We start from the raw sequence: 15,624 nt of genomic DNA, 5'->3' as shown, positions 1-15,624 counted from the left end.
GATTTCCTTTTTCTCACTTTTGAATTTCTAAGAAGATACGTGAAAGGAGAATTTGAGAACTCGTGAAGTATTTTGGTTCTTATTATTAGGTTAGGGCTGAGGGTGATAGTTTTATGATCTGTTATGGTACTGTATTTCTTTCACCATGTTGATTCTTCAAAGATAGTGACCTAAGGCAAAACTCTCTAAATCAAAACATCTCTATACCACAGTAAAAAAAAAAGGAAGTGATCGTCAGACACATATAGACTGTCCATTAAAACATCTTAATTTTTCTTAGTGAAGTGCCTATGGTTTGCAGTGCTTGTAGGCATCTTTCAAAAGTGTAACATGTAAGAAAACATGATTTTGTTGCTCTGAAGTATCTTAGATTTCTTGCTGGTCTGATATTTTTGTTGTTGTTTAACTTAGTCTTGATGTACTGGGTGTGAATGTCAGAGACTGATGTGTCGTGTCAGCAGTGCTTGTTTGTCTTGAATCGAGTAAGTGAAGTGGCCAGTTCAGAATAGGAGTTCTTTATCTGTGAAAGCTCTTTGAAATCCTCTGTAATTTTTTCCCAGGCCTTGCTCATCTCATTGGATCGTCACTCCTCAGAGCGTATATGCATGGCTTTTTCATGGACATAAGGCTTTACCATAAGGTAAAAGAGGAGGATGCTTGTAAACTTTGACTGTTAACATTAAAATGTGCTTCCCCCACCCGCAAACAGAGGACGGTATCCTGTATTAATGGTGTTCTTCTTACTTTTGCTTAATCAAAGGCAAAAATGATGGCCAACCCCTTTGCTTATGAAGAATACAGAAGAGAGAAAATAAGACAGAAAATAGAAGAAACGCGTGCACAGAGAGTTCAGCTTAAGGTAAATGCATATGCTTCTGAAAAAATTATTCATAAAGAGTGATATATACCTTAGAGGTGTAATTACTTAGGACTTGATTCTGTTTATCATCAGAGACAAAAAGTAAACTTAGCTTTAATTTATCAAACTTTTCGAATGAAGCCATAAAATTCTTATGCATGTGAAGCCCACAGATGAGTGACTCTGCTGCTTGAGCAGATAACCTGGTGATAAAACTCATTGTTTCTGCTTGTCTTTAACCTAAGTGTCTTACGCCATTAAAATGTGATTCTCTGAAAGGATTTGTATGAACACAATACTGTTTTTTATATCTGTATTCTATTAATACCAACATTCCACCTACGTTCTTTAGAAACTTCCCAAGGTCAATAAAGAGCTTGCCCTTAAACTGATCGAAGAAGAAGGGGAGGAACAACAGGCTACTAGAAAAAGGAAACAAAAGGTGAGCTTCTGTTTTAGACACTTCTCTAACATGGAATGCAGTAGTGTTTACAGTTACTGACTTGTTGTTTTCTGGCTCAAAAGATTCAAAAATCCGTTCTTTCTTCTCTCATAAATAACCTACTCTACTCAGTAAGATGAGCTTCTGTAGCTAGGGAACTAAAAAGGCCCAACGTCTGTTATCTATATTGCAAATTTTATATATTGAAATACCTGCTGGTGAAGATGATAATGAGTTTTGTAGGAGTCCAGAAGCTAGGTAAATGAAGAATCAATACCAAAGTTTTTCAATTAAAAAAATACATATATTTCAATTTTTATTTCAATTATTATTTTTTTTTCTTTTGTTAGTATTTTGCTGGTAACCATTGCAAGATAGATGTAATGGGTAGAAATGAGGAGCAGGAGGCTGCCTGAGGTTGTACTTCAATGTAATTGCCTTTCTTTATAAGATGTAGTTAACTGTATATGGAGTAGCTAAGATAGCTGATTCTTATGCAACAGAAAATCTTACTGATGTTGAAGTAATCCATTTTTATCTTAGAATTAGTATAAGGGAAAAAAAATAATTGATGTTTACTTTCTAAGGGGAGCAGATGGCACAGCAGAAGTTTGTCTTATCAGCTTTTTTATACTAGCGGAGTCCAGGTTCCTTATATAGGCAGAGCTTTATAGGTGCTCATTCTCACAGGTGTGCTGCATTCATAGAAGGCAGGTATTAGCTTCAGTGGCATCTAATGAAACCTTGTGTGATCAGTTGATGCGGTAGGAACTAAACCACTGAAAAAGTACATGGTAGTAAAACCTTAGATTCTAGCTTTCTAAGCCTGTGTTGAAATGAGTTCCTTATGTGGGGGGTGATTTACCCAGGAATACGTTACATCTTTACATAGATAAAAAAAAGAGTACATAAAGATGTGTGTTCTGATCATTTGTTACTCTGGGTCTGAATGAATTTTTAGCTTCCAAATGAAACTGCAAGTCACGCTTTTACAACAGCTTCCACATTTGAAACTTACACTTGTTTTCTCTATCCTTTTTTCCTACTTAATTCTTAATTCAACTCATTTATACTGGATTCATATTTGTTTTCTTCAGCATGAATGAAATTGCCTTTTCCTTTCCATATGTGAGGGCAGTGAAGAAACTGTCATAAGACATACAGAAACACTTTTATTTATTTACAGTAAAGCAGCAGTACAGTTGCATAACAAAGTGTTTACCCTGACAATTTGTTTTATGTGTTGTAGAATCATTCTCATCTAGGCAGAGTATTTGCCTCGGAGGTACTGCTGATTAGTCAATAGATGCCAGCGTGTCTCCAGACTATCTGGCTGAATGTATGAGAAACATTAATTCAGAAATACTAGTAATTGTGTGTTCAGGGTGTCTGTAGTGTGCATAAAAGCCTGTCTTGCTTACAGGAAGCTTAGAATGATACTTATTTGATGTTTATGGAAGTAATAAAATATATAACAATATAACAATACATTTTAATTTATGTGACCTGGGAGGATAAAATAACTGACAAAGTTTTAGAACTTTGCTTAACTGAAAAAGTATTACATATTTTTACCAAATCCTGTTTTGGAATTTTATAACTAACCGATGCTTTATTTCTTTTCCAGAATCTGCCCAGCCTTCTCAAAGATGATCGTTTTAAGGTCATGTTTGAGAATCCTGATTTCCAGGTAGATGAGCAGAGTGAAGAATTTAGGCTACTTAACCCACTTGTTTCTAAGATAACTGAGAAAAGAAAGAAGAAACTGAAGCTCTTACAGGAACTGGAAGAGAGAGAGCAGGTAAAATATTTTCTTTTTGGATGGAATAAACAGTGTTTTTCTGTTTCACATTTTCAGATTTTTCATCCTGAAAGAAGGAAGCAATGCAAGTCTCTGTTTCCAGCTGCATTACTTAGATCTAATTTACAAGATTACCCTCATTTTCAGATATATGCCTACCACAATTGTAGGTTTGAAAGACATACAATATGTAGGTGGAGATAATTTTATTATTTTTCATTGCTTCATTTGCTGATAGTACTTTCATTCAAAATGTGCATCTCTTCAACCGTATCTGTGTAAAATCTGTCACTTAGTCTAATTGCAGGGATGGTTTGAAAACAAAATTAGTCGATGATTTCTTATTTTATACTATTTTTGTCTGCAGGAAGAGGAGGAAGAACCAGAAGGAAAACCAAGTGATGCAGAAAGTTCTGAGAGTTCAGATGATGAAAAAGGTTGGGTTGAAGAGGTCAGGAAACAGCGCAAGCTTCTACGCCAAGAGGAAAAAGTAAAGCGACAGGAAAGGCTCAAGGAGGATCAGCAGACATTACTAAAACCTCAGTTTTTCGAGATTAAAGAAGGAGAGGAATTCAGAAGTTTCAAAGACTCTGCCAAAAAACAAAAGTTAATGAAGTAAGACAAATGTTCCTATTTTAATAGTGGAGGGTGGAAGATTCTCAAATATTTCTCTATGAAACAAGCCAGTGGCATTTTCATTAGTTAGCATGATAGCCTTGGAAGCACTCACTAATGAAGCCACATCTGGTGATTCAGGGATATGACTTAGGGGGACACAGTCGTTGAAAGCTTTGTTTTGTTCTTAAACAAATACAACATTTCAAGTATGCCAGAGAGACAATGCGAACGAGATGAGTAAGAGGTTAATATTCTGAGCCAGATTTGAGGATCCATTACTCATTGTTGGCAAACTGCTGCTCATACAAATAATAGCAGTGATGTCTCTGAGGCTGTTTGAATTTGTCTGCTGGTGTCAGTATGAAACTGACAGTCTGAATGAAATATGAAATATGAAATACTGCATATAGATTCCTCTGAAAGGCTGTGGAACAGTGCATGATTAGCCCCTATCTGGAGTAGGTTCCAGATGGTGAAAGAAAACACTGTACTGTATAAAGGGCACACTTATCTTTTAGATTCTCAAGGACTTGCCTTTGAGGTGCTTAATAATGCCTGTAAATCTCATTGATTTTTATTTTTTTCTCCAGAAGTGAGGTTAGGCCTTTGGAAGACAAGGTTTAATAGGCTTTTATTATTTAGGGAGCAGACACTAATATTAAAATACTGAGGGACAATAGCTTCTTGCAGTGCATTGGATGCAGGGCAAAATTTTAACTATTGTTGGAAACAAGCTGTTGGGTTAGATGGATCTTGTTAAAGCCATTAATTTTTCTTTTTTACTTAGAATGAAATAATACATTCGAAGGAAAAAAGAATAATATAAGGATACTTTTTAATGTCATTAATAACTGCCAGTGCAGCCTATTTGTGTTATGATAGCCGTCTTCTAGAGATACTTAAAGAAACATGTGATAAAAATACAGCCTTTCCCTTAAACATACACATTTTTAACTGTGAATTGTCACATAATGTGAAAAAGCGTACTGAAATTTAGGCAAGTAAGCCAAACAGCTTTAGAGAAGAGAAACGTTTAGAAATAAAATGGTTTTAAAAAGCCTGGCACAGAATGAGGTGAAATCTTTCATCTGTAGTTTAGGGGAAGAAAAATTGCTTCATCTTGGAAAAAATGAAATCAAACACCACAGCCTCGTCCAGGGGATGTAGGGATATCAGTGATGTTATAAACCATGGAAAGACTTAGAAAAGACTGCTTGAGGGATGAGAGAATCTGCCTTACAGCTCACTGTTAGTTCCATGCAAAGTATTTTTCAAGGGGTGACGTGTAATTAGGGTTGCTCAGGTTACATGCACTCACTGTAGTGGATTCACAGATGGAATGTACTTGACTTCTTTCCTTTTATTTTTGCCTAAGCAAAAGTGAATCCATCTGTGCTCATTCAGGCATTGTTCTGACAGCGTAAGCTCAATATTCCTCAAAGTCAAGGAGCAAACTTTAAAATTACAGCTGGCGTCCATTTGTTATTACTGATGTGATTACAGAATCGTGATGGTTTAATCTGTGTTGTGACCTAACTTGTTTGGTTAAGCATTTTCACCCAGCAGAATTTTATGAAAAGCACTTAAATATGTTTTCTGCTGGCCTTCTTCAGCGATAAGTAGTCAGCATAAAAATAATTAATTCAACTAGTGTGCTGGAAATTGGAAGGACTGCAGTGGCATGTACAATCTGGTGATGCTGGCATGTTTGTCTTTGATTTGATTTATTCAAGCTATGGAATGATGGTCTGTGACCAATATAATTAAGTGCCTTAATACCTTCACTACGCACTTAATGGCTAGGTGTTCTTTTTTCTCTAATCGTATAATGTTCTACCTGAGGAAACAGTTTATGACTTACATAAAACTGGGTGTTTCTTTTGACATGCTCCTGACTCAGCACGGCTCCAAGCCCAGCTTCTGAAGTGGTGGTGCATACTATAAATTTCTTAACAGACCTGCAGTCTATGCAGCGCTCTGTGTAGGAAAGCTGGCAAGCTTATTTGCGATCATAACAAATAACCTCGTCTCAAATCTGTCTGCGTTTCTCTTCCCCCCTTTGTGTTCTTATGCTTACATACGAAAACCTGCTGAACGTATTAGTAAAGATGCAAAACTTTTCTTTGTTTAGTTAACACATAATTTCCTTGCACAGCAACTTAAAAGGAATACATAAAAGGAGAGAGGGTTTTTTTGTTATCAGGGTCCGCAGAGCGCTTTTGATTTTCCTGATATCCCTTCAAAATGTTTGTCGTTGAAGTTGGAGCACACAAAAATGAAAACCTGAAGTAATCCTACTCAGTCAAGTGTAGATCAGTGCACATACAAGAAAGTCAACAGAATCCAACAAACACAGCTGGCTTTCCTAAGTGTTGCTCGAGTACAACAGCAGGAAAAGTCCTGAGAGACTCTTCTCTGCTCTTTTGTAAGGAGGAAAAGAAGCACCTGGTCAGTTCTCACTTCTTTATTTCTTTCTCTGTTTAACCCGTAGGGCAGGGGAGGGTGCATTTGATAACACTGTTAATGTGTCAATTGAATCTGTTTGTTGAGGATGATTTTAAAAGGATCCAGGCAGTGCTGAGCTGCGCGTATCAGCTTGTGTGATTCACTGCCACTTGAGATCCATGCATTTTCCGATAAATACAGCCATATCTGTGCTTATCCAGTAAAATGGCAAAGTTAAAGCCTTTTCCTCCTTTCAGTTTTTCTCCTGACTGAAGCAGAGTCTGGGCAGTCATGCTAAATAATTGCTGGGTAGAAGCCATATTTCTCCAACTCACTTTCAAAGGGGAGAAAAGTGGAACTTTGCTTGGATGTAGAAATCCCACCACAATGTCGGTGACTGATCTTCTGCCATAGTTAGCTCTAAGGCTTAGCTTGTCTTCCTGATTCGCACAGACGGAACAAGTTTTTACATGTAGGCAATGAAAAATATACTACAGAAAAAGACATACAATCAAAGTACCTCGTCATGAGAAATAAAGTAATTCTCGACAGTAATTTTTCACTGTTAATCTGAAGAGTCTTTGTTACATAAATGGCTCATTAACCAAAACACTGCAGACTTCAGAGGCTCCATGCGTAGAGCACACTGTGCGAGTCTTTCATCCATAGAAATTCCATTGACTTTGGTGGCTGCTCCTCGTGTGTATTTTTATGATGATTTATTTTCCACCTTCCACTTCAAGGGAAAAAGGTGCTGAAGAGTTGTACAAAAATATTTCTTAATAGAAATACTGGAGGTCAGTTCCTGAGAGCAGATAGCCCACAGCCGCTGGCTGATGAGCACCATGCAGGAGAGGTGTGTGGCACTCTGCTGTGGGGTCAGGTTCTCCTTTCAGTTCTGACCCACTTGCCTGTGGTGTTCTCTTAGTTGCAAAACTATTCCAGTTATCCCACTGTGGGACACAGTGTCTGAATAATCACTTCTAGTTGGACTCTGTAGCTGCTGATGGTGAAGTGTCGTTTCTTTCTTTGATTAATTTGAATATATATTCAACATTATTTCCTTCCTTCAGAAGTGTTTCTTAAGTTAGGAATTCTAAAATACCAGCTAAACTGGATCTATCTCGCCTTAAGTACTTTTGTGTGTGTGCTTTTATCTGTTACTGCAGCTGAATATACCTGACTGCTTCTAAAACGTCTTGGAAAAGTATAGCAGTACTGGGGTGTGGTTTCTTTCTCAGCTGGAGGCCTGATGCTTTTTTAGAAGAAAAGACAATGAGCTTTTCAGTAGAAACACTTTTTAAGTTTATGTAAGCAGTATCTGGAAGGAGCAATTGGAACTCGTGTTTCTTCTCTGTTTACTGATGATTTAATTTCTAGACGTGTGGCACTGAAGAGTTTCAGGGAAACTAAGATTCGTTTTGACTGCATTATTGGAAGGTCTCGTGGTAAGATGGCAAGAATGGAGACTAATGTTAATTGTTCTCTGCAGGAAAACACTTGGAGATCGTTTGAAGCTTGAAGAAAAACTTGGCACACTGAATGTATCTGATACGACAGTGGGCAGCAAACAGGCCACGTTCAAATTAAAGAAGGTGAGCTATACATACATGCATATATATATATATATGTTTAAGAGATGCAGAAGTATCTTTAGGTTTAGTGTGAAGGGACAGGAACTTGAAAACGGTCAAACACATGTCCCTCTTCATTTCTTCATGTGCTGCCAACGCTTCTGCTTCTTGCCAAAAGAATGAAAGCCTCCGGTAGTGCTCTGTGTGTTTATACCCTTATAACCCAGGCAGCACTCATAAAACAATACGTTCCAGTGGAAAATACTGGCTTCCATATTTTAGTAGTTTATTTGCAGACATATATCATCAAAAGCTTGTGACCTTACCTGACATCAGTGACTAGTCAGATCTTGGTTGCGGGTCCTGGCATGATTGGGATGCTGTTGGTGACATGCTTTCTCCTGGTTGATAATATTGCTGGGTCACGGCATGATTAAAATCCACTTTTGTCATTGAACTTGTGTGACGTAGATCACAAGAATGAACTCTGGTCTTGTGCTTGCCAAATTCCATTTGAAATGTGTGGTTGAATGCTGCTCATCTACCTTTCCTAAAATGTTTTTAGTTCCCATTTTCTTCTTTCCAAATAGATTTCTTCTTAACAGCTGTCAAATATTCTTCTCATCAGTAAAACTACCGTCACCAAAAAAATAGATCAGATCATTTTGTGCCTGAATAAATTTTTAACAAGCCATACTTACTGAAATATTTCTACATTACTTCCTTTACTTGTTCATTTACTCTTTCATCTGCTTTCGATTCTTGTATTTCTGGAATTTAAAGCCTGTTGATGGCTAAATAAGCCGCAGATTCCACTGTAGGATAACCATTCAGGGGATTTTACCAGCTGCTGTTACTGGTATGTCAGTGCCTTGCAGCTTTGTAAACAGGGCTTCCCAGGCCTTCTAAAACGCAGTATTTTCATAGCCACTTTAAATTAGGAAGTGCTGAGTCACGTCACTTCTTGCAATTGTTGGTAAACAAAAAAATTTGTGAGGATTTGGATTCGGTCAGACGTGCTGTAGCTTTGAGTTTTTTAATTTAGGGCTGATAATGTGTATCACCTGCTAACTGATGTGGCTTTAGTGAAATACAGAAGTTGTGCTCGTTTGCATTCGGAAGATTTTAAGAGTCTAATTAAGAGAAAATTAATTTATCTACATTAGGTTGGGGGATAGATGGGGAGAGCTAGGGAGAAGTCCTTGCAGTGTGCTTTGATGCTCCTTGTTAGAGCATAGAATTCTATGATTCGGAGATAAAGAGAAGCCAAAAGAGAATTCCGTATTACTCTGATCATCAGCTTCTGGTTTGTGATGCCCTGACCTTAACTTGCAGGAGTACCCAGGAGTAAGTAGAAAGGCTTAGCAAGGAATAGAGTTGTGCTTCCATGAGACTGATAACATTTGGCCTTGTAAGTCAGTGGGATTGAGGCTGAGCTTGGCTGTTGTGCTGCAATCAAGCCCACAGATGTTCAGCAGCCACCGACAGATTCAGCAATGAAATTTTGCCATTGATATTTTGCAGTTTAGTTTTCAGGGGATTTTAGCGTGGTTCCTACAGTTCTGCCCTGTTTTGTTTTTTCAGTTTCAGTGTGCTCTGTCACTACAAATTAGTATTAAAGACAGGCATTCTAAACTGCTCAAGTATTTACAGGACACAAGGTTTTTGTTTTCTAATGGGAGATTCAGGGAGAGATGGGCTGATGTTTGAGTGCTGTTAATTACAGAATTATTGATGCCATGGGGATGCAGCTGTTTGAGTTACCGTAACTCTAGCGCTGTGAATGCAGTTAACCTGTGCTGCTGTTGAAATCACTCTAATTGCTGGAGAATTTTATAAGGTGGACACTTGCCTGAGCATGGATAGTTCAAGCCTGCTAGTTCCAGTTGTTCCTGCTTAATTTCAAGACAAGCACTCAGGATTCCCAATAAAATAGAACTTTATGGCCATACGGGCATTTTCCTCTGTTTATCATGCAAGTTAACTCCTTTTGGTGTATTTTAGATGAAGAGGAAAAACATTCACAGGTGCAGATATTTTTGTTTATTGCCATGCTGAAAATGTTTCTAGAATTGTCTCCAGCGTAGCAAATGCTTTCATGAAATTCTAAGATCACATGTTAGAAAACCTGTCTGTTTCAGTAATATCAGGTAAATGAGGATAGGATAATGTGGGACCAATTCTGGGAACGTTTCCAGGTTTCCCTCGGGGGTTTCTGACTTGATCTGTAAGTATTTGAACAGTGACGTGGTTCATAATTTTACAAGAACTTGAGGGTTTGTTTTCTTTTTATCTTTTAACATTCTAGTCCGAGCACCAGAAGAAACAGCAGGAGGCTGAGAAACAGCATCGTCAGGAGAGGAAAGCACTCAGGCGCCCTGCTAGTCACCTCAAGAGTAAACGTGGAAGAGGACAACAGTTTCATTGATTTATGTTATTTTTTTAAGAAACTTTTTTATTTTTCATTTGAAAAAAGGGCTTTGTGGTACTGGTGTATTTGTATTTTTTTTCACTGATGAACAGAAACCAGAACTTGCTGAACTCTGGGTTAGTTAATGAAAAGTTTATGAAAGTGTAAGTATTGTCCAAGGGACCTGGCGTGTACGGTATGTTATAAACTTCAGAGCGAACTGTATTTGAGGAGAAATCACCAACAAGTGGTTATTGTGTAACCCTGTATGTTTTTTATACAAGAATTTATGTATACAATGAGGCTGACTGTCTTTAATTTAAGAGAAATGTGATTTTGCTTTCTGAAGTCTTTATTTATGACTTTTTAGATACACAATCGGGGGGAAATTATTTTGTCTAAAAACTTTGCTTTACAAGAACACAACAGTTTTTTATGCTGCTTCTTGTATGACATAACAACTGTGTTTTACAGAAACTGGCTTTGTCTTTTATGTTCGGGGTCGCCTGTATGTCCAAGAGGAGGTAAATGTACATGCTCATGTACAAAGGAGAATTTGAGAAGGACAACAGAGTTAAATTTTGTGGCCAGTGCATTTAATCAGAAATGTTTTGGTAAGCAAGCCATTATTCAAGGTAGTTCAAATAGCGTATATTTACATGCAAAGCGTATTAAGGCCACACAAGTAACCTCCAGTCCTCCAAAGTTAGTTTAGGTAACCAAGTTAAGAAACTAGGACATATGTTAATATATTTTGTATGTCTTATTTTTGATTACCAACAGAATGCTTGTTGCTAAGCAGGGCAGAGCATTTCTTCTTGGTGTTTTTTTATTATTATTTTTTTTTAATCTAGAAAACCCTTCATTCCTATATGTCATTCACCATTTCAGTACATAAGTTTACTTTTACCTTTGGTCTCAGGAGAGCTTTGTTTATAAACAGTTTTTAAGATAGCCTTTTCACTATATCCAAGAAACTGTGAACTTTGGATCCAGCAAAAATCAAGGAATCTACCTATGACTGGAAATCACGTTGACACTTGGAAGTAGTTAAGAGTTTTGCTTTATAAACTGGAAAGATTATTGATACATTTAGATCTCCTGGACAGTATTTATTGTACTGTTGAACCAAAAAGCTGCTTCTAAAACCCGATGCTTTTCTGAGTCAATGTTGATTGTCTTTTAGATGTAGGATAATTGATGGTGGATTTGGACTTTTCGTCTCTCTGTTTTAACTGTACCTACTTTCATTTCTTGCTTCTGGTTTTAATTGTATTGTTTCTTTCAGTTTAAAAATGTATAGGTACAGTGAGGCTAACTAGAGAGAGAAATGTGAATAATGGATGCCAGCCATTCTGGAGGGTAATCCTAGAAAACTGGTGGCCTAAGATAGTATTTGAGTTGACTCAAGAGTCCGAATGTTCATGGATGGCACGGATGGTTCAACAAACAGGACCCAAGGCAATGGCTGCAAGTTGTACCAGAAGAGGTTTAGACTAGGCATACGAAGGAACTTTTTCTCTCAGAGTGTGGTCAGGCACTGGAATGGCTGCCCAGGGAGGTAGTGGAGTCGCCATCCCTGGTAGTGTTCAAGAGGCTCTGGATGAGGAGCTATGAGATAGAAATATGGCATATGGCATGTGTAGTCTGGTACCCAGTTACTTGGCTGTACTCTACCAGAGCTGGCTTTAAGTACAGCCAATGAAACCCTTGGCAAAGGAAGACGTAGCAGAGCCTGTTCATGTACTTAGGAATCTGGCATGAAGCATGTTCAGGTTCTTGGGATCGATAAAAAGCATTGATAAAAGACTGATAGAAGGGCAAGATTTTAGAGCTTCAACAGAAGCTGATATACTAATTCCGCATAACTGCAACTAATTAACTTCACAATGCAGCCAAAATGTCATCCTCCAGTTGACACAAAACTGGATGTGAAAGTATCTACTATTCTCCTCAACTCTTCTGTTAATGTCAGAACACTAGAGTGTAGAATGTATGTGCGTGTTTTTATATGATCGGTTTATGTATAGACCTCCAAGTAGATATGATGAACTTGCCTTCCCAGGCCCAAGATGGTGTGTTGGGTGGTGGCATGATTTACCAAACATGTTTCCAGCCACACGGTAGTTGGTTCTACCATGGTGAGTATGTAGTGCTTGCCCTGACAGGTTTGTGGTATTGGTCCAACATGGTCATTCCATTAGGCCTCACCTTATCAGAATCCTTTCCACAGGCTGCTCCAATTGGATGTATTTTACCTCTGAAAATAGGTTCAACTTGCCTTCAGTGCCTTCCTCATCTTGTCATGTTGGACTCCATACAGCAGCTTTCTACTTCTGATGGTTTCCCACAACAAGACAGGATCCAGCAGAGAACAAAACATACAATTTCTGTCTCTTCTGTTTTCGTAGTAGCTCTGCTTGAGAGCTCAGGGCATATTTTCATTCAAATATTCCATTGTTTTGTGTTTGGTTTTTTTTTTTATGACTCTGCACTTCAGAGATGAAATTCAAAATCATCACAACCATGACAGGTATTTGTCCATGTCCTCCCACATACCTTGCCAACCATCACCATGCTGCCTTGGGGCAGATACCTGGTGATATTCTTAACTAATTGCTTAACCCTAGGAAGAAACAGAAACACATGGAGACCTAGTAATAGGAGTGCGTTGGTTTCATCAACAAAAAGAACTCCCCACACCAAAATCAACATAGCAACATGGACAATGTACACATACTCCACCCCTCATCCCATCACCACGTTACTACTTTGCATGTTCTTCACAATGATTACATCATAAATTCTTCACTGTTACATTCTTAGTCAATGTCCAGTCTGTGTTTTGCCCATTACTACTCTATCATTTTTATATTTAATACCTTTATTTGGGAGCACAGATTTTTCATATCAAGAGCTCTCCTCCTTCCCCTTTCCCACTTCCATTGCTGAGCCATGGTATGGAATATTTCATTGCTTGGTTTAGGCCAGCTGCTCTGGCAGTGTCTTCTCCTCACCTCTTGACTACCCTCGGCCTGCTGGCTTTTGGGGTACTGGAAAGAGCCTTGATAATAGGCCAGGGCTGTGCAGCAGCAGCCAAACCATTGGTGTCATATCAACACTATTCTTGCTACAGCACAGGGCAATTGTGTGGAGAACATTAAATACAAGCCAACCAGACCCAGTTCTGAGGGAGTCAAAGTTTTCAAACTCTTCCATCTTCCTCTGTGTCAACCTTTTTTTCTTTTTTCAGTTTGCATTAGATGGGAAAACGAATAACAGACTCGAGTTCAAGGAAGAAAGACTCAAAGGGCAAACTTCCAAGCTGGTCTGCAAGTAGCAGAACAGCTCGCCTGGGGAGTCTGTGTAGTGCCTGCTTGAAGATTCACAATGTCAGATGAAACATCTGCAGGAACCCAGAGATAGAGATGAGCGTGCCTGAGGTAGAGGAATGGATATGTAAACCTGATAGGACCCTTCAAGCGTGGTGATAAGAGTTGGTTGTGGTGTGCAGGGAACAGGCATGCAGCAGTAACGACTGGAGTCATTTTTCCCTTTTGCTCCATCCTTCAGCTGAATTGCTCACTAGTTTTATCTTTGTATCTCTTTCATAAAGATTAAATACTTTTTTGGCTTGCATCCATAGCTAATATATTTTGTCTGATCTTGGGAAGTGTGGGTTTTATAAGATGAATGAAAGCGCGTAAATCTATTAATAACCTTCAGCTCTTGATCATTATCTCTGCGTTTCAAAGCCCATTTTGCTCAGTGACTGTCTCTTTGTGATCCTGAAGCAGCCGTCCAATCGCATCACCAAAATGAACAATTCCAGTGTAGCCTGCAGAAAATAATCAGATTCAGCCAAGCTTGCAGTTGACACAACCAGAGCAAAAAGAATCCTCATCCTTTAAGGACTTTGCAGATGGATAAAGGTAAACTTTGTGATGCTGTTCTTAAGTCATTCTAATTCCCATACCCATTCCCCAGCATAATTTTGGTGACTCTCTTTGGTGACTGTGCTCACATTGGCTGTGTTCTACTGTAGGTTCCTTCCTCTTTGTTCAGACATATATCTTTGATCCATATGGGGCCCAGTGCATATTTCTGTTGCTAGAGCAGCACACGTTGTCCTGTTTGCACTGTAAGTGGCATTTCTGTATGAAAAACTTGTGAGCATCCTGTGTTACAGATTGGTCTGCACCCCGTATGAGCAGAGGTAAAGTAAGCAAATGTCCTCAGTACAAGTGAAGGAAAACTGCAGTGGCTGTGCATCATCTCTGCAGCTTTTAGTGTAAATTCAGAGCCTTATCTGTCTGTTGCTGACCTTGGTTTTTCAGGACCTCCTCTTCTGTTCTTCGCTTACTTCTTGTTTTCAGACTGCAGCGTCCTTTCAAGGAGTGAAATTGACCCTGAACGCTGCTGCTGCTCAGAACAGAATAATTTCTTTTTCACTGTTTGAAATAAACATTTCTGCTGCATTTTCTTTGTTACATCCAACAACAGTTTAAATGTAATTGCTTTGCAGCAAGTTCACATATAAAATGTCACTGTTCCCAGTGTTGGCATATGTAAGTGACGTTTGGATTGGCTTACCTATGAAAGCAAATCCTTGTTTCCATTTAATCACTCTTTGAGTGGGGCAAAATTGAAAATCCTATTTCCTCATTAAAGAGAAAAGGAGGCAGTTGAAATGGGAAATACCAGCCCAGCCCTAATCAAAATTTATACTCCCAGTTCCTGGAACCACCCTTCCCTTCCCTACAGCAGTTTCTGCCAAAGCCATTCTGTCTCTCCTACTTATTATCTCCCGTTTTAACATCTGGCTATTTCTTGTGAGGTGCCTGTATCGACACTACAGAATTTCTGTTGGTATCAGAATCTATAGTAAAAATATGTGCAGATACAGCACAGTGTTGAGAATGAGCACTAGTGTGGCAATAGTAGATGGATTGCATGTAGGCTTATATTGAACAGAATGGATGTGGACAATCTCAGATGCAGAGTTCTGGGCCATCAGGGTGCGTGGTGGGGGCTCAGAGCTGGCACGTTCTTTGTACAAGCCTTTTTAACAAAAGAAATCCCATTTGTACATCTCTATATGCTTCTGTGCCACTGTTACAGCCTTACTTTAGGAATGGTCTGGTTGTTTAGGGTGGAGTTAGTTTTGTGCTATGATTTTTCAGTAATTTCACTATCATATTGCTAGAAATGATCCCAGCTCAAGTGAAGCATATACAGTAGGGGCCATAGTAGACTGCCTGCTTCCCTGCAAGGATTTTATCTTCTCATGCAAATGACAATGTAGTGAAAAGTGATTATCTTGTCTGTTGCAGTTTCAAGGATGTTCTTTTACATGGAATGAAGAGTGAAGGTTGTGACGTTCCTATCATAACTACTCTGTTTTTCCCCTTTCCCACATAGATGTGGGGTTTCCCAACAGGACTGTTGCACTGAAAATATGAGGCAATATTTTTA

General features: G+C 38.6%; 1 protein-coding gene across 1 annotated transcript in view; it reads left to right on the top strand.

Annotated features, from left to right (window-relative positions):
- NOL10 (nucleolar protein 10) overlaps positions 1-11,240 on the top strand; it is a 43,676-nt gene extending 32,436 nt beyond the window's left edge. Inside the window, exons 15-21 of the mRNA XM_015859421.3 lie at positions 561-640; positions 761-859; positions 1,212-1,301; positions 2,929-3,102; positions 3,470-3,717; positions 7,658-7,760; positions 10,048-11,240. Of these exons, the coding sequence (XP_015714907.2) occupies positions 561-640; positions 761-859; positions 1,212-1,301; positions 2,929-3,102; positions 3,470-3,717; positions 7,658-7,760; positions 10,048-10,167 (914 nt within the window). The 3' untranslated portion in view covers positions 10,168-11,240. The remainder of the gene's footprint in view (positions 1-560; positions 641-760; positions 860-1,211; positions 1,302-2,928; positions 3,103-3,469; positions 3,718-7,657; positions 7,761-10,047) is intronic.
- The last annotated feature ends 4,384 nt before the right edge of the window (positions 11,241-15,624 follow it).

Source organism: Coturnix japonica, chromosome 3, assembly GCF_054131305.1.
Source record: "Coturnix japonica strain WE chromosome 3, WE-NBRP24, whole genome shotgun sequence".
NCBI classification, from domain to species: domain Eukaryota; kingdom Metazoa; phylum Chordata; class Aves; order Galliformes; family Phasianidae; genus Coturnix; species Coturnix japonica.
The sequence above is the reverse complement of the archived record's forward strand: the minus strand, read 5'-3'. Positions and strand labels throughout refer to the sequence as shown.